The sequence below is a fragment of the Tachysurus fulvidraco genome, chromosome 16 (genome assembly GCF_022655615.1).
Source record: "Tachysurus fulvidraco isolate hzauxx_2018 chromosome 16, HZAU_PFXX_2.0, whole genome shotgun sequence".
Lineage (NCBI taxonomy): Eukaryota > Metazoa > Chordata > Actinopteri > Siluriformes > Bagridae > Tachysurus > Tachysurus fulvidraco.
The window spans coordinates 13839722-13859409 of record NC_062533.1 but is presented as its reverse complement, the minus strand read 5'-3'; the positions used below and the strand labels follow the sequence as shown (position 1 = coordinate 13859409).

At 37.5% G+C, this 19688-nt stretch overlaps 2 protein-coding genes across 4 annotated transcripts in view; one reads left to right on the top strand and one right to left on the bottom strand.

Annotated features, from left to right (window-relative positions):
- Positions 1–181: 181 nt before the first annotated feature.
- Positions 182–3100, bottom strand: si:ch73-111k22.3 (pleckstrin homology-like domain-containing protein). The gene is made up of 2 exons (XM_027155368.2): positions 2803–3100; positions 182–983 (listed from the first exon to the last, which is right to left on the bottom strand). The coding sequence occupies exons 1-2, from the start codon at positions 2968–2970 to the stop codon at positions 771–773; spliced, it is 381 nt and encodes a 126-aa protein (XP_027011169.2). The 5' UTR covers positions 2971–3100; the 3' UTR covers positions 182–770.
- Positions 3101–3129: 29 nt separating this feature from the next.
- Positions 3130–19688, top strand: part of LOC113648255 (serine/threonine-protein kinase D3) — a 50825-nt gene continuing 34266 nt past the window's right edge. For all 3 annotated transcript variants that reach the window (XM_027155366.2, XM_027155367.2, XM_027155365.2), the window contains exons 1-2: positions 3130–3918; positions 4230–4729. In XM_027155366.2, coding sequence (XP_027011167.1) covers positions 4430–4729 — 300 coding nt within the window. In that variant the 5' untranslated portion in view covers positions 3130–3918; positions 4230–4429. The remainder of the gene's footprint in view (positions 3919–4229; positions 4730–19688) is intronic.

Below are 19688 nucleotides of genomic sequence, written 5' to 3'. Positions count from 1 at the left end.
ATTTTAGAGATTTCAATCAGCCTAATATACATTCAGTCTCTGGACTAGGAGATTAAGCCAGAGGAACCCATCAAGGCAACACACAGGGCAGAGACGAGAGGCAAACCACCAACTCTGGAGGTGAAAGATAAACATGCCACAAAATCATCCCTCCTTCACCCCCAAAAAACTTTCCAGTCAATTAATGATAAAATATTTTAATACAATTAGAAATGAATAAAATGTGTTCACATGGTGATATTCAACTTTTACATGTTGACTTGTAGTAACTTTTACTACATTCCTAATGCTGCATGTTATAATTTTTTCTAGTCATGGTGTAGCTTTCTTGATTATTCATGCAAACAGAGAAAAAGTTAAATGACAAAGATAGATGAGCAAAAACTTTAAAGAACTGCCAATTTTCCTGTTTTATTAAACAGTGCCCTCTGTGGGTGTGTGATGTAAATTAAATCTCCATATGTATTTTCAATGTGTGATACTGATCAGATGATGATTAATTTTCTTTAACAGCAATCCTGACTGTAGTTTTTGTTTTTTTGCAACCGCAAAAATAATTTTATGTTTTTAATGTCAGTTGTCTTCAGGAACCTGTAATAACACCATCCCAGGCTGATTTGTGCCTATTCCATGTGTACAAAATCAACAATACAAATAAACCACTTCATTGATTTGCCTATGGTTTCAGCACTGATGTAATAAAATAAATGTGGGTTTATATGCAATATTAAAATATGTTGTTATGACAGTATTTTTACACATAAGACACACTACTGCACCACACAGGCATTTGAAGTATGCTCTCTAGAGCTCATCTGAGCTTCACAAATAGCCACCATCCACTGTTGCTGATCCTCAGCTGATCCAGCCCGAAGGAAAAAGGTCCTTTTACTTCCCTGTGGCCTTATAGTCCAGTCAAAACCTCCTTCATGCTCCAGGGCCTCAATTTCTGCCCCAATCAGACTGATGGACTTAACAGGATTCTGTAAGATAAAAATTTTGTAGTTAGTTCACCTTCATTATGCCATACGTTTAATGATGCTGTATTACTGCATAGCTGTAACATTTTACAAGACAGTGAGTGAGTTAAAACAGACCCTCTTAGAGTAAATAACTGTCTGTGGACACCATTGCTCATCTTCTCCACACTACGATGAGCCACCTGGACTGCAGAAAGGGGAATTATGCAAAAATGCTGTTTGTGGACTACAGTTCAGCGTTCAATTCCCTCCACTCTCACCTCTAACTTGGAGGTCCTGGGACTGTGTCAATGGATCTCCAACTTCCTGACAGACAGACCACAAGCCGTACGGGTGGGCAAACACACCTCATCCACACTCACCCTCAGCACTGGAGCTCCCCAGGGTTGTGTTCTGAGCCCCGTGCTGTACTCACTGTACACATATGACTGTGTGGCCACTTCCAACTCCACCACCATCATCAAGTTTGCTGACGACACTGTTCAGGTGGTCCTGATCCCCAACGACGACTAGACGGCCTACCTATAGGAGACTAAAAACCTGGAGATGGTGCCAGGAGAACAATCTTTTCCTGAACGTCAGCAAGACTAAGGACTTGATAGTGGACTTCAGCATGGTCATACCAACCGCTAAACATCAACGGGACCCCAGTGGAGAGAGTGGACAGTTTCTGGTACCTAGGTGTTCATATCACACAGGACCTGTCTTGGTCCTGTCACATCAACACCCTGGTAAAGAATGCCCGGCAGTGTCTGTACCATCTGAGACGCTTAATGGACTTCAAACTACCATCTCAGGTGCTAAAGACGTTCTACACCTGCACCATTGAGAGCATCCTGATGGGTAGCATCACTTCCTGGTTCGGGAACAGCACCATGCAGGACAGGTGAGCCCTCCAGAGGGTGGTGCGATCAGCTGAACGTACCATCCACATTGAGCTCCCTGACCTGTAGGACACCTACAGCACACGTGCCGGACCAGGGCCAGGAAGGTTGTAAAGGACCTCAGCCATCCCAACAATAGACTCTTTTATTTGTTACGTTCAGGGAAACGCTCAAGCTACTTGAAAGCAAACACAGAGAATAAGTAGAAGATTCCATTCGGAGTCTAAACCAGGAAACACCCAGGATCGAGTACTGGACCTCTCCCTCCATCTGCACTGTTTTCCTGCACACCTGTTTTGCACTATGACACTTTAACACTTTAACTCTGGACATGCACAGCACAGTGCCACTTTATACACTTCATACACACAATACTGCACATCGACACTTTAAGGACAATCATTAAAACCATACGTTTTTATGTATATACATTATTTTTCACATATATTTTCATATTTGCACATTTTATATAGTTTTTATATAGTTTATACTTTTTATTTATCTATCTCCTTTTGGTTTTATTATTTTTTTTATCCCAAATTGCATTCCTTTTTATGCTTGAATACCAGACAAATGCAAAAAGCATTTCACTGCATGTCGTACCCTTTATGTATGTGCATGTGACAAATAATTTTTTGAAAAAGATTTGATCGATTTGATAACGTACCGTATAAAGGCATTGTTGCCATAGTAACCCACAACAACAACAACAACGGCGTCTGTTGCCATAGTAACCCGCAATAACAGAGAAATCAGGCCTATTGCAAGTTTGTACGCTCAAAAAGTTAATATGATCAGTTACGTATATTGTAATAGAATTTTCTGGTCATGTAATGGTGTGTCGAAATGTTAATTAATCTGTTAATCCTTCTTAAGTTTAGTAAAAGCCGGAATTACGTAAGCTCGGACATTAGCAACATCTATCTAAACTAATTTACCTTTTCGTTTTCGCCGTAGTAAAGTTTTGAATCTTTTATCTGGAACCATGCTTGCTTCCAGCGCCGTGTGAAATGGGTTTTTTTGGACAACCATCCTTTTTTTGCTCCTTTTGCCTCCTCTAAGCGCTTTTCGGTCGCACCGTTAGAGGTCGCAGATGTTCCGGCCATCACCGTAGGCCGTTACACGTACTGCGCATGCGCCAGAGAGATTCGCTGTTTACATTTTTTCTTGGTATTAAACTTGTCGTGTTCGTATATTTTCATTGTTAAATATATAGGTTGTTTCCGTATTGACCGTCATTCACTTTCAAAATAAAAAATCAGAATTTATAAGCCTACAATATTTTAAGACGTATAGGAAGCGCGAAATAGAACTACGCATGCGCAAGAAGTTTTACTTTGGGGAAATAAATTGTACCGGTATCGTCTGTTCACTTCGCGTTTATCACGTTTTTGTGACATTTTAGACTCGTTTTTGATTCCAAATACGTGTTTTATTTACTTATTTTATCTTTTTACTATTTACCTTATATTTCCATACGAATGGAAAATATAAACTCGTAGTTCGTGTGTATTGAAAGCACGCATGCGCAAAAGACATCCGCTGTATTTAGTTTGACGGGAAATGTAGTTTTATCGGAGTTAAGCTTTTAGAGAGAGAAAACGGAGGGACTCATAATCCCAGAAGCGTTTTGTTGTGCTGTATTTGTGCCGTATTATCCACATTGGTCTGGAAAGAGAGAGAGCGAGAGAAGTGTGTGTGTGTGTGTGTGTGTGTGTGTGTGTGTGTGTGTGTGTGTGTGTGTGTGTGTGTGAGAGAGAGAGAGAGAGAGAGAGAGAGAGAGAGAGAGAGAGTGTTTGTGTGTGTGTGAGAGTGAGAGAGCGAGACAGAAAGAGAGAGAGTCTGCTATAATGGGATATGCATGAACAGGATGGAAAAGTTTTCGGGCTGAGAAGTTGGAAAACCTGAGTGCATAGACTTAAGTGTAAAACATTTAAAAACATCATCAAGACCCTGAGAGCTTTATATGGCACCCATGGGGGATTGTATATAGATAAAAAGTAGCCCATGGTGGAATTTTTTTCATCTCAACGAAGGAAACCGCCCTTTGAAAGGTAACAGAGAACTTTCCTTTATCCCTTTATACATCCATTAGTGAACAGAGTCTAATAAGAGCTTTATAATCACACATGATGTTTTATTAGCCTACAGTACAGCGTTAATGGGGTGCAGATGTTTGTCCAGATGTGCAATAACCTCGGATGTTTTTGTAAATATGTTTGTGGCATCATTTGTGTGTTTTTGTGTTGTTTGTGGCATCATTTGTGTAAGTGCAGAATCAATGCCTTTGTTTAATCATCTTTACCATTCTTATTAATTCATCAGTATTCTGTGTCACTGAAACGTATCAATACTTGTTTTGCAGTGATCCTGGATGTTGTCAGAGTGCAAGAGCTGGATTTACATTTTTCACTTTAATTTTTAAATCAAAGAACAATGTAGATGTAAAAAAACAAACAAAAAAAACATTAAAATGTGTTGTTATCGACTGTGAAAGCAGGACCTGAGACATGCTGGACGGTTCCCGACGTGATAAGTGTTGAAAAACAAGGCGAAAGTGTGCAAATGTCCTCCTTGGGCAGTTCGTCCCCTCCGTCCTTCCCGAGACCGTTTCCCGTCCCCGCGCATCCCGCCGCCCCACTCGCGCATTCGTCCTCGCTCTCCACGAGCCCCCCTGCCACGCTATGTGGACGACTGTCTAACGGCAGCACGAGTGCCCCGAGCCCGACCCACTCCCGTGAATCCTTCCACGGCGTGTCCTTCCTGCTACAGATTGGCCTCACCAGAGAAACGGTGAATCTGGACCCCTCTGATGTGTCCTTGTCGGCGGTCAAAGAGCTCGTGTGCTCCATCGTGGATCAGAAGGTAAACACTCAATTCTGCTGGTGTAAAATTATCCTTCACACACAGGGTTACACGAACACCTCCACTCTTATAACCAAGTGTCGCATTACAGTCAGTCATCGGGCACAAGTTTATTTAGTATCCAATATTTTCTATATACAGACTTATAACTGAGGATGCTTTCAATCCTTGCATAGAGATGAGAAGGTGAGGAGATTTGACCCCACAGGCTTCTGTCTCCAGAAGCACATACCATTAATGGAGACCATTAATGGAGACCTGGCACCATTGTGATGTTTTTTTTTAATTTTATTTACATCACCAAAGAATGATTTAAACGTCAGAATTTATTCTTCATACACATTATGATGGAATCTTATTTGTTTTTATCCAATCAAAGTTTCCCAAAATCCTCAAGTAACAAAAAACCGATAGACTTAACAAAGATGATCAGGAATTATCAAATGAAACGGTTATACGTTCATAGCCTGGGTGAGATCTCTTTGAGGAAGGCTTGGGAAATCTTTTCTCTGATTATGACGTAATTAGAGGGTCAGCAGGTCATTAGAGGTCATTTATGCACGTATGAAACGATCACTTAAAGATTATAATTTTTTTTAAAGATTGTATTGCAATTGATTGCTATTTTAGAGCTTAGAAAGAGTAATTTGTTATATCGTGGTTTCATGCATGTCGTTTGATGATTATGACGTGTTTCTACTTCTTGGGCTAACAAGTTGAAAAAAATTGGATAGCAAGATTTTTTTAGAATTTCTCAGTTTTTGCTGCTCTTAACAGTCAGAGACCTTTTGAAGCAAGAAGGATTTTTGTTGCAGTTGTGCTGGTGGTTGCATTTGTGATTTCTTGCAATCATGCAAACAAAGCGAGAGTAGGGGTAAGTGTACAAAACGAACCGCAGGGATTTAAAGAAAAAAACAATGTGAGAAAAATTTGGAGGCTTTTTATGAAAATTTCTATAAAGAGTAAATCGGTCCCACTGTCTTTGTTTTTATTTATTTATTTATTTCAGATGGATACAGTGAAGTGACTTACATGCTTACAAATGTAATGAATTCCCAGTTGCACAGTGCAGTCAGAGAAAACAAATGGTTTTTGTACTGGGCTACAATAATGCCAGTTCTTCCCCTACAGCCAAAAAATACACAGTTTTCCATTTACACTGGAGTCTGTACAATTGAGTGCAAAAGTTTGCACCCCCCCTTAATGCTTGTATCCAGAGGGATTTTCAGTTCATACATGATACTACTGAGAAGTTTATGGTTTTCACTATTCAAGATCAAAACAGCTTCATCTCATCATCTCATCAGTAACACCAAGCCTTTAAACTCTCAGCCACAACTTCACACTTATATCATGAATTCATTTTTTATAGAGCCACACAATGTTTCTGAAAGAACTTTTCAGTAACCAGCAATAAACAATAAGCTCAACGATGACACGCAGGACAAAGACAACATGTCCTAGAGACTATAGAGTCTGGAAAAATAGCAGATTTTATTATACAGCAAATCCATCACGCATTGTAAGTTGAACTTAACAAAAAAAAATAGCAATAATGAGTCAGAGTGTGCAACTTCAGCAGAGGAGTATGTGCAAAAGTTGCAAGCTTTGGCTGAGGAACTGATTGAAGAAATGTGTAACAGCAATGACTGTACATTAATACTATCAGAATTGTCACTCTGTTTTTTACGGAAATTTTACAACTTTTTGGAAAAACAAGATGTGAACCTTTAAAATGAATTTCTTTCTAATTATGTGCAGCATTTGACTATCAGTTCTGCTGCTTGTGATTATGTAGAAAAACCAACATGCTAAAAATCATGTTGGTGATATTGTTTCCTTTATTTTGTACTGAAGGCATGCAAATGTTATAGAACTCTAATCTTACCCAATATCTCTTCCATCCCTCAAACCGCATCCAGTTCCTCAGTAATGTCACACAATTGTTGATGTGTGTGTATGTATGTGTGCTGGAAGTGGAGCTTAGCTAACTTTGGTTTATGTAATTGGAAAATAGAAATACAACCTGGTAAAGCACTTAAATGTAATGTATATTACTATAAATCATTGTATGTTTACAAATCCTGCTGATGATGTAATATGGATTTATACTGCTTTCTACAGCATTGCTTTCTTTACTAAACTGTAAAACATTTACATCAGTTGAAGTAGTTCCTAACTGCTATGTGTATATATTTCTTATGGTAAAATGGGAAAAGAATATTGAAAAGATGTCATTTCTTTGGCAACCGAATTGTAGCTATAATGCAGCACCCCTGGAGCAGGGAGGGTTAAGGGCCTTGCTCAAGTGCCCAACAGAGGCAGCTTGGCAGCGCTGGGGCTTAAACACTAATAATCCTCCAATAAACAACCCAGAGACTTGACCATTGAGCCACCACTTCCCCTGTAGCTTTAAACTGCTATGGCGTTATTCAAATTCATTGTAGTGGCTTGTTGTTACATTCAATTTCCACTTGAAGTCTTATTTTAACCTATGTTGAGTTATTATCTCATATTTTCAACATTTTATCTCGTTGCTGCAATATACTATCATGCTTTAATTATCCTATGATATTTTACTTTTTTTTTTTTACTCATTTTCTTGTTTTAGATCTTGTTGACTTGTTTGATTTTAACATAACAACCTGAAAGCTATCAGTAACCAATAACACTAATTCATTTCATTTGAGCTTGTAATTTTTTATTATTATGATTGCAGTTTTGCAGCTAGGTTTGGTCATGAGTTTGACTCTTAAAGCTTAAATTGTTACAATTTTGTAATAATGATTTTGTAAGTAATACTTTTGGGCATAGTGCTCATTTGGACTAATTAGTAACTAAAATAATACCTCAAATAAATAAATCAATAATACCTCAAAATAGAATGATGATATTTTGTGTATATATGTGGTGGTTTAGTGGTTAGCATGACCTGGTAAAGCACTTCTGGTGTTGGAGGCTCAAGTCTTTGGGGTTTTCCACCCAGGAATTAAGGCTTCCTCCCCAGTCCATAGACGACCATTGCCTACTGATTGACATCTCTTAAAACAAGCTAGCTAACATTAAAATGAATGTCTGACAGTCCTACCTAGTTACTAGACAGTGCTTCACACAATAAGTTGGATGCAGTCTGAGTAATCCGGTTTAGTTTCAGCTTGGACGCTCAGTTTCGAGCAGCTATTAATTTTTCTGACCTGCACATGACCTGCATCCTGTGTTGTTGTGTCTGAAATTGTGCAGCCGTTGTTTATATTTGTAGTTAACCTTTTAAGACCTTTGAGAAGAGCATCCATAGAAACACAGGTTCTTAGTGACCACATGGTTATGGGTTCAGGTCTCTTCCAGAGAGCCATTGTCGATATGATGTTAGTATGCTATTGTTAAGCGCTATGGTTACTCGCTTTTGTAAATTAAAGTTGGTGTAATGTTATGAGGTACACATGATTCAGCTGGATGAGCAAGCGTGTTAGCCACCACATCCCAGTGTGTATGTAGTGTTGGGAGGGGGGCATCCCCTCAGGTCGACAGGAAGTCAGTGGGTGGGGGGAAGAGGGGGAGTTTCCCTCTCCTCCCCGGTCGCCATTCTGTCCCATTGGGTATCTGAGTGTGTGGAGGAGGAAGAGTGGAGGATTGTGTGCAGTGAGGAGGCGGCGGTTATTTCGCCTCTCATTCATATTTTGTGTCAGACATCACAAGACTTGCTTAATCAGCTCTGTGCTCCAAGAGTGGAGAAAATATCACATGATATAACCTTTACAGAATAAACACAAATAAAAATGTAGATTACGTTTCACGTTAACACAATAAGCTGAAAATCTCAGCAATACATTTTTGGGTGTCGGACATTCGTACATTAGAATTATGTGAATTTGAAAGTGTTACCTCATCCAGAAATGTTATGTATTCGATCTGCTTCTAAGGGTTTTATGGGAAATGGAGTTAAGAAAATCGAGCTTGTATCCTCCAATCTAACATGATGCAAGTTTAATCAAAAGTATTCCGAAAAAACACAATACTAAAGATATATAATCTGTCATTTGAATTTCTTCAACATAAAATTCAGCTGTTACTTGTGGTAACGCATCGTATCGGAGTACTTCACACACGTTCTAAGCAATGACAGTTTTTAGCTCTGCAGCGTTCTTATAATTAGTTTTAGATAGAAATAACACCGTTAGAACACAGTGTAAGGAACCACACAAACGTGCTTGATATACAGATGCATAGATTTAGATACAAATCAATATGGTCTGAGGTGAGTGTGAGATGGTTTAGACATGCAGTTTATAGAACATCAGAATGTGTAAGTTCTAGTATAGTTCCTGTGCTGAACTAGAGAAGCAGACATGTCATGGCTGACTGTCTACATTTGAGGTAAGAGGAATGTTGTGTACATTTTCATTTATTACTGAAATATCGAGTTAACCTCGTATGACTTAATGGCTGCTGAGGAGACAGATGATAGTGAACGGTCATGGACCTGAGTCAGCATGTGATGCTTTACAGACTTGTCTGTAAACACTGCTCTTACAAAAGACACAGGCTAAATAGCTGATGGATTTATAATTCCTGGGATGTGAAGAATCTGCTTCCCGACATGCTTTGACATCATTTACTGGCTATGCAAGAATTCAGTGTTTACTTTAAAGAGGGCTTTGAATCCTAATTTGTCTTGGTTTAGCGAGTGTGTGAGGCCCTGTTTCCCTCATTGTAATGTACAACTAACTGCTTTCAGACTGGCAGAAAAAACTGTCTAGTGTTGTGCTGCTGATGTACATGTGATGAGCATCATTATAATATAATAATTATTCATTTATGTAATTATCCAAAATATGTAACTGTATAAAATTTGTACGTTATAAAACTGGTTGTTATACTAATCCCTGGCTGGCATATTCAGGTAGCCAAAATGTGTTGTGATGTCCAACACAGGAAGGAAATTATGGCTAACACCTCTAATTTTCTGGAAAACCTGAGAGAAGACGTCAAGCTCAACTTACAATAAAAATAAGTTTTTGTGTTTCACAGTAACCAAATCTGTCCCCTAGGACAGCATGTAATTTTGGAATAATTTAAAAACTTTGTCACAAATTTCCCCAGAGCACCTTAAAGCATCCTCAGTACTTTTCCATTTAAAACATGCCGCGTAGTAATTTACGGGCCGCAATAATAATGTCTTTTCCCAACTCAGGACGATCAGTGTACCATGTGGAAAAAAACATGGACGCCTCCATGAAAGCATGTCTTTTTTCTCTGTCAGAAAATGTAACTGTAAATTTAATTTATTAAAACCTACTTTAACCTCACTTTTACAGTTACAGGCCTGAGTGCCTTCTGGTTCTGTTCTATAATAGTGAGCTTAAAACGTTTATGCAACAACAGCATTGGACAATAGCGAGAACATAGCAACAAGCTAATCAGTTAATGCTAGTGATAACTCTAATGTTGATTTGTCAAAGCAGAGATTAGTATGGTTAGAGTTATAGATTTAGCCAACAGCCAATGCTGCTTATAAACTCTCTTAAAAGTTGAGGAATGGGACTTTACAGTGTTCACAGTTCAAATCTCAAGTTAAGGAGGTGATTTCAGGGGTCTTTGCTGGTGCTAGACACTGAATTACAAGTTGCCATAGACGCAGCTTTATTGTGATGTTTGTTTGTTTTCACTTCCTGGTCTTGTCTCCGCCCTGTTCTACAATTGGTTGATTTACATGTTGCGTTCGTACTTTGATAATTTAGTCTATTTAGTCATTGATTACTTTGCCTAGTTATACACACTGATGTCTTTGTTTCTGTGTGGCATCTCATTCATTGTTACTGTAGGTTACTAAGCAGTATTGAAATACATATTTATTCGAGTGTACTTGTTTTCATTTCCTCATTATGGATTTACTTTAGGCTTTCTTATGTTGCCCAACTCTGCTATGTAGATTATTTAATTACCTCTATTCAAACACACCATGACTTTATATACTTCTGTTCTGCTTTTTAACATACGTAAATGTTTTTCCCAATTCATGTAATGCCAATTTCTTTAAACCATGACATGCTAATTATAGCCGAAGGACACTTAAAGGACTACAAAAAAATGGAAATTTTTGTAAAGAAGACTTTGGTAATTGACTATAATTTAAAGAATGGAATATTTTTGTGCTGTTAAAAGGAAATAATCAGCTACGAGATGGCGTGATGCAAAAGAATGCACCAAGAAACAAAAAAGCACAATGTCCGCTATCCTGAAGTCTGTCCTGAAGTGGAAATCTTAATAGAACTCTCTGTTGCGATTGGTATGAAGCTCTGATACTGGAGACTCCTTCCAAATATGCTAAATAAATGTCCCCTCACAGAACATTACCATATAAGTCATTATAGCTGACTTTGCTAAACCAGTCAGATTCGAGATTTCGGCACCGCAGCACAATAAGCAAAGTTGTGTGGTTTGAAATAAGGAAGTATGTGTACATCACTGTTTCTAAAAACAATCTGTATATTAAGTCTGTAATGTGAAAGCAGAAATTCCCCTTTTAATACATTAATGTATGTGATTAGGCTTTGCACTCCAGCAGAGCAGTCATCCTTAAAGTGAATGCTTGACATCAAGCAGCATGTATGTAAGTGAGCTTAGTGTGCACAGTTCAGGGTCATTACCTGTTTAATGCATAAACCACTCTGCTGGAGAGTTTGAATTCCATTAAGAGACCGTCACAGGAAGTGTGTTTTCACAGCTAAATAAGGCATTACAGTCTGATGTTAATGGTTACCGCTATATTGGCTCTAAAGGTACAGACCCATTATTTTGTAACAGACTCCAATGTTTTTCTCACTAGTTACAGAGGTGTTTTGATCAATTCGAGTTTGTTCCTAAAAAAGTAGTCATTTGCACAGACGATTGTCACACATTAGTTTCAATAAATGACAAATGGATCAGAAAAATTATAATATGCTATTTACATCCATTACACTCGTGCAGTGGAATCCTGAGTTGTGTCGTGTCGTGCTGAAGGTAAACACACGTCTCAGAAAAGGTCATTAACGCATGTTATTTAAGACGCCGCTCACCAAATTCGTTAAAACGATGTAGAGAAACAGAAGGTGTTATCTGGACTTTTCATGAGTTACACCATGAGTCACAGATGTTACTGTGATGTTAAATTCCTTTCAAAGTTCAAACCTTTTAAATATTTATTGCAACAGTGTGATCTAATGAGTGTTATAGGATCCTGACGCATTAGCAGTAACACAAAATGTTTTTATAACGCAACCCACAGAATGTGGAAATATTATGTATCTTTAGTGTTGTTTTCTTATTACTGATGCTTGCAGTGCATTCAGAAATATCCCCGTTTCACCTTTTCCTTATGCTGTGCTTTGGCCTTATTTTACAATGAATTCTCTTTGTTACTTTATTTAATAGCAGAGGCATTTATTTATTATAGAGAAAACAGAAATATCAAATAAATTTACGGATCCTTTTTATGCTTTTTTTTTTTTTTTTTGGATATATTCCTGTGTAGCTTTTTACATTTGAGTTTGTAGATCTTCTCTGCAGAACCTCTCAGGCTCTGTCAAGGTGGATGGGAAGTGTCACTTACTTTTAGGTCTCTCTTGCTTCATGACAGTCAATTCTGTTTGTTGACTGGGTCACTCAGAGACACTCACAGAGTAGTTCTGAAGACACTCCTGTAATGTTCTGGCTGTCTTTCAATACATTTTCTTCAAGGATGTTTTTGTGCTTTGATCTGTTTAACCTTCCCTTAATCTGGTAAAACATTTCCTGAGCATCATGCTACCATCACAGTGCTTCACCATGGGGTGGAATTATGTAGGTCATGGTAAATTAAGAGGGTTCGGACATGTGCATGGTAGGAGGTGGTTATATTGGTAGAAGGACGCTGGAGATGGAGCTGCCAGGTAAGAGGTCAAGAGGAAGGCCAAAGAGAAGAGATATGGATGTGTTAAAAGAGGACATGAAATTAATGTATGTGTGAGAGTAGAGGATGCCGAGGACAAAATTACGTGGAAACAGATGATTTGATGTGGCAACCCCTAAAAGAAAAAAAGCCAAAAGTAGAAGAAGATGGTATTCCTCTAGATGTGACACTGGGGTTTCAGTCTTAGTCCCATCAGAATATAATCTTGTTTGTCATGGCTTAATAGTTACGATATGCTATACATCAAAGAATTTCTTCTCTTTCGCCACTTATATCTATAAGTACCACAAATATACCACATATACCACAAATATCTAATCAAGGGCTATAGAGGTGGTTGAACCTCTCACATGTTCCACGGAGGACCTCTGGAGTTTTGTCGGAGTGACCATTAGGTTCCTTGCTGTGTAATTCTCCTTTACTTTGGCTAAGTGTGCATCTAAAATCTGGGCCTTGACACAACTCCTTGTGTAAGTCTGTGTGAACATGTAAGGTTTTATGTTCACCAATGTATGACTGTCTAAACTGTATTCAGTTTAGCTCAGGTGAGCAGTAAATCCATTCTTTAAAATATTTTGGTTTGCAGTAACAGTAAAAAAAAAAAAAAGGGGTCGGTAGGTAGGTCTATATTTTTTTTTCAAGTTTCAATGTAAAAAAAGGTACAATTTTGGTGATGGTGATTACGTAGGTATGAATTGAAACAAATTAGCATATCGTGACGTCACTGACTGGGTCTTCAACCTGTGCCTTCGGGCGCATCATTGCAAACCTTATTTTGATGCTGGACACATTTTTTCCAGAACTTCGTGCCAAGTTAAAGCGGAGTTGAGCTGTTTTAATGAATTTTTTAGATGTATTATGGTGCCCGAACCCGTATGACTCTGAACGGTGACCGCGAACATTTTGTTTACTGCAGCCGCAGCCATCATTACCGAGCACGAACCGTTGACTCTGACAGTGAATGAGAGAATGAGACGAAGCGAACGCACAGGCCATAGTGTGACATCCGGAAACCAATAGTGTAAACATAGATGACATCACGGGTTTTTATTTAAAAGAAAGAACGTAGCCTTCGTTTGTATGTAGGCCTAGGCAATTTATATATTTACAATACTTACTAAAATATAATTAATATTATTTTATTGTTTTTGTATTAGTTGTTTGAAGAGTAAAAAAAATTGGTCGGTCTTAACGCAAATTTACAAGTGGCAAATCGTTGGACTTAAAGCAAAAAAAAATATATTTTAATCGGTCCTAAATTGACAGGGTCGGTCAGGTTACGGCAAACAAGAATATTTTTAAGGATGGCCTAATCAAGGTGAGGTATCTCAAGGATGCTCAGCAGAAACCAGATGTACCTGAGCTCAATTTCAAATGTTCAAATGTCTGAATATTTCTGTTCGTAGGTGTAACCATGTCACTAGGATTCACAAAGGCGGCGGCCAACTGTGGGTCATGTAAATCACCTAGTATTAAGCACTGAGCTTCCCGTAGTCCAATCTTCAGAATGGATTAATGGTGATATCTCTCTATGATATGAGCTTATTTGGTTGCTCTGTAATAAGATAGCATCCTGTAATGAAACCTTGTACGGATATTTGGAGACCGATTTTGCCGTTGTAGACTACATGGAGAGTTCAGGAGTTTGAGCTGGTGTCTTTACTGAACGGATGTCCGGTTGTGGTGAAGACGGTAGAGAGGTGTACCGTCCTTTTCAGCCTGTGTGTTATGTTCAGACCGACTGGACTTTGTGTTTTTGTCTTGCTTTGGCTATTTCCAGTCTGGTTAAATTTTGCCATGTGGAGACTACCACTTTCACAAGCATCAATATTGACTTGAGTGGAGATTGTTTAACTTTAAGGTTATTTTAATGAGTCTACACATCCGGAGAACACTGCTACTGCACGCAGGCATTTAGTCCTGAAACATAATACTGTTAATCAACAACTAACTTTACTAACAGTGTAATTATTAAGTTGTGTTTTTAAAATGTAACTACATTATGTACATTTTTATGAATCTAATAATAATATGTTTTGCACATTTCTACAAATTAATCTAGGTTACATTTGATTGCTTAATGGTAACTGGGAAATAATCTAACAAACCAACCAAAACCAGTATGAATTAAAGAAGAGAATTATACATTTAATATTTCTTGATTGATGAATAATTGAATTCTGCAGTTTTTAATTTGAATACTATCACCACTGGAATTGAACATACAGCTGGACAGTTCGAGGTGAAAATCCCGTGTCCTGGGATTTGAACTCAGCACCTTCTCGTCACTGTTGCAGAACATTCAACACGCCTTGTATCTTCAGGATTGATGCAGTTCTCAAATGCTTATACATCTTAAAAAAAACAAAAAACGCTTAAGAGGTTGTGGTAAACCAACAGGTTCCATAAGGCAGGACACTGTGTTGGATGTGTCAGAAACGGGAAAGTGGTAGCTTAGTGGTTAAGGTGTCGGGCTACTGATCGGAAGGTCTTTAGTTTGAATCCCAGGGCTACTAAGCTGCCACTGCTGGTCCCCTGAGCAAGGCTACTAACCCTCAATTGCTCAGCTATACTGTATAAATGTAAGAAAAATGTAATGTCGCTCTGTTTAAGGGCTTCTGCCAAATGCTGTAAATGTAATGAAATACAGTAAATATCTTGTTTCTGTGTATTTCAAACCCAGCAACATGCTCTGACATAATATGTACATCTGAAAGACAAGGTACCAAAAAGGCATGTGGAGCAGACAGAAAGAACAGAAAGATCTGTACATTGCTAAAAACGAAATGAATATCTCAGCAAGGGACAATTCTTTTAGTGTGGATAGAGAAGACTAGTTTATGAACAGAAAATAAAGAAGCCTACTGAGGTTTCTCAGATAAATGGCTAAACATTTCCAGGATTGATGTCCATTAAGCACGTTGGTCATGATGGAAAGGATGGAACAGAAAAATAAAAGATAAAATACATACTTTTAACCTTTCACATGTAGTTGAGCAGGAAAGACACATTCGTTGCTGGATGTTATATGAATACTAGATATGAGACTGAATATTTAGAAAAGTCCTTTGTCGTTAAGACTTTGTAGAGCCGAGACACCTCTCAGAAACGTTAACGTCTTCGTATCGTACATATTTTTTACATATTTATCGTATTCTACATATTTCTTTGTTAAATAACAGCACATTAAAAACACACACACACACACACACACACACACACACACACACACACACACACACACACACACACACACACACACACACACACACACAAAAACACCATGGTATAAGTAGTTATGTAATTATTCCATAAAGTATAGAAAGATCTGAAAATATATAATCACAGAAAGAGTATTGGAGAGGATAAACCTCTATCTCCATTATTATCAACCTCACATATTGTCTCTGTGTGGTGTGAAATATTCAAGATAAAGGTCATGCTGCTGTTATAGACACTTTAAAATATCACTGCATTCAATAGTGAAACCTGAATAAGGACATTAATACGTGGTTGCTTATTTTATTGTCTAGATTTTAAAGAGTATAAAGCAATCCCATTATCCAGTTCACTGCTGCAATGGAAAGGACACTTAGACAGTTATCCTGTATACTGGTTAAAGAGTGTGAGTGCACAATGGCTACATAGGTTACATTCAAACTATTTTGCATGTTATCTAGATCTGATAAATGTCAGTGACATGTAGATTTCTCCATCTTTCCATAGATAAGTAGCTGTGTGTATCAAAGCGAAACAATTATTCCTCACAGTCCTGTTTCCGATTGTCGCTGCCTCAGACACCATGCTTTTGTTCTTCTGGATGGCCACAAGGCATGGAAACAGCAGCAGGAAACACCCTCTGCCTGCCCGTGTTAATCCCATCATGCAATGCTTTCCTGTTCACAGCAGGCTGTATGAAAAGTTTAAATAAACACAGGCTTGTGCAGATATCAGACATCTTTATTAACATCGGGTTTCAGTCCTGGATTATCACAAGCTGGAAGAAGGCGAACTGGAAGCTTAATGATTACAGTTATATGGATTTTTATAGTAGGACTAGAAATTTTCTGACAGTGATATTAAAACCATGATGACTGATACAATATATATATTTACTTACCTAAAGCTTAAGGCTTTAATTTTGAAGATGGCCTCATAAAATGATTGAAAAAAAAAATAAAAAAAAATAAAAAATTAAAAACCTAACTGCAGTACAAAATGTCAATTCATGTCAATTATATATGGATAAAAGATGCTGTTTGAAAAAAGTATTTTTTTTTATAATCAAAAACATCTCTGTAATGAGTGTTTATAATGTTGTCATAGCAAGTTAACTTGTTATTTTTTCCTAGAATAAAAAAGAACACTCAGTCATCTGAAATGTAATTAACTGAGGTCAATTGTTTCGATGGAAATTTATACAAAATGTATCACGCTGACTCTCGCGTTACAGCACATTCACTGTTTTGGTTCAGTAGCTTTAACCCTTCCGAGTTCTTCTGCTTTCACGAGTTAATATTAACATGACATACTGGCAGAATGATTGACATGTGCATCGCTCGCATCAGGAGACTTCGCAAGGACAAAGTAAACCTGAAAAATGGCGCATGAGCGACAACTTCCAAGCAGTGTATATGTTTCGATGCTAGAATAATTTATTTAATTGTAATCGTGAAGACGATCGCTTTTAATACTTAACTAGTTTAACGAAACCTGGGCTGGAAGATGATCATGTACATGTTAATTTGACCACCTTTTTAAATTAATTAATTTATTTTTTTAAAAGTACAAACTGACTCTCAGCAGCTGTATTCAATTCAATTCAATTCAAGTTTATTTGTATAGCGCTTTTTACAATAGACATTGTCTCAAAGCAGCTTTACAGAACATGAACAGATGTCAAAATTTGTCTTTAAAATGTTTATTTAATTTACTGTTTTTTTAATGTATATTTTTGTTCTCAATTCAAAAACACAGCTTTAAAAGGTTTAGCGATTTAGAAGGTAGAAAATTGAAAACCGACCGAATGTAATGTTTTAATGTGTGACATAAACAAGTTTCCTTTAGTGTCGATTATTTAATAACTTTTTTATTTACTAAGAAATGGACTGTTTCACATGAACTATGCTATAAATACAGCTGCTCTAAGTTTGACTACACAAACGTCAGGTTTATTTTACACTATTGTACATGTGAGAATTTGATCCCTTGATAAAAACTGAAGCTCGACATTGTGTCATTGTTGCTCGCAGGTTGTCTGGATTGGACAGATTACTTAAAGGTTGCTTACTCTTTAGAGACGTGGTTGCTTACTCTTTAGAGACGTGTTGCTTATGTGTCACATCCAGTGTGCATCGATGATGATGTAATATGATGATATAAGCACATAATAATAGGATATAAGAAACTGATTGGACATTAGTCCAAAATTATGTCTATGAACATGAAATTTTGACATTTTTTATATCATGTAGGCTTGTAAATTTTTAGACCCCATTAGAATCAGACAAATTGTGTATACTGTAGAGTATCAAATAAAGTTAAATATCAATAAGAAATTTTTTGAGACCTACAACAACGATAAAAAGAAACTTACATTTGTAGATGAGTGTTTGGCTGCCATTCTTTTCTGAGCTGAGATATAAAAAAAAAAATCAATTTTGCAATTTTTTTTTATAATAAATTCAGCGCCCCAGTTTTTGTTATGCATTTTGGGTGCATTTTATTATTGAGGAACCAAAAGTGCTAGTGCCATGGAAGGATTTTGTGATTGAGAGAGAGAGAGAGAGAGAGAGAGAGAGAGAGAGAGAGACTATAAAATGGCCGACTCTCTGATCAGTGCCCTAACTAGTGAACTCGAGACCTGATTGAGACTCACCTTAATTTTTTTTTAGCAGTTGCTTTATTAGCTTTATTTTTCTCTGTGAAATGCTTACATTTTGATAAAATCTGGACAAGACACTTTCTTGTGTCTATAGTAATCACTTATTGATGTTTTTTTAGCAACACCTCAGGAAAAATTTGAGCTCGTGATATCTTCGAGTTTTAACACGATTTTTTTTTATTCTACGTGTTTTTTTTTTCTATATCTTTTTTGAGGAAACAACTGCACACCGTGGCACACGAATGCAAACAACATGCACTACATAAACAGCTCATAAAGCTCACATCCTCTTTACTGTCTGTTTCTCCATCATGTGATGGTATTCAGAGGCTGGTTGCTTGCTTTGATGGACACACGCAGCCCTTGTTCTCACTTAAACCCTCAGTGGATTATACAGCATCAGCAGTACAGGAAAACTGTTGCCATAAATGAAATACAAGTGAAACACCATGACCGGGAGTTTATTTTGAGCCGGTGTGTGAATGACGACAGTTCCTCACTGTACCACATGCTAGTTCTCTGAGCTGCTGTCTGAGCAGTTCTGCTAATATGTTAACATATGGATGTTATCAGTAACTGGTTCATTCTTTTTTCTTTTTGTTTTTGGAGATTAAAGTACAGCTTAGATTTAGAGTAAAATGGACTTTTTCTAACATTTATTTTGAATGTGATTGACTCTAATGAACACAAATAGTCACAATGTTAATAAAGAACTAAAAGGTTGTTGACAAAAAGTGCTGTACAAAGTGTAACATATAGAGTAAAGAGTCTCTGGAAGTGACAGTGAGCTACACCTTCTCAGAGTACTACACAACACCATCTTACTGATTACACACACATATTCACAATAACACACCCCAGCATATCAGGACTTTTCACTCTCAGTGTTCCTGTGCCTGCTTTTACAAGCCAATTTTTTCTCCCCAACTGGTTATTGTTCTGGTTTCTGGATTATTGCCTGCTTATTGAATCACAGTTTTTTTTTCTACCTATTCTACATTCATTAGAAATTACACAAATTATTTTAATCTCATTTATACAACTAAGTAAACGAGGGTAAAGGGAATTGTTCAACGGCTCAGCAGAGGTTGCTTGGTGGCTTACTTCGGATCTGTAGTCCAACACCTTAAACACTTCCTGTCTAC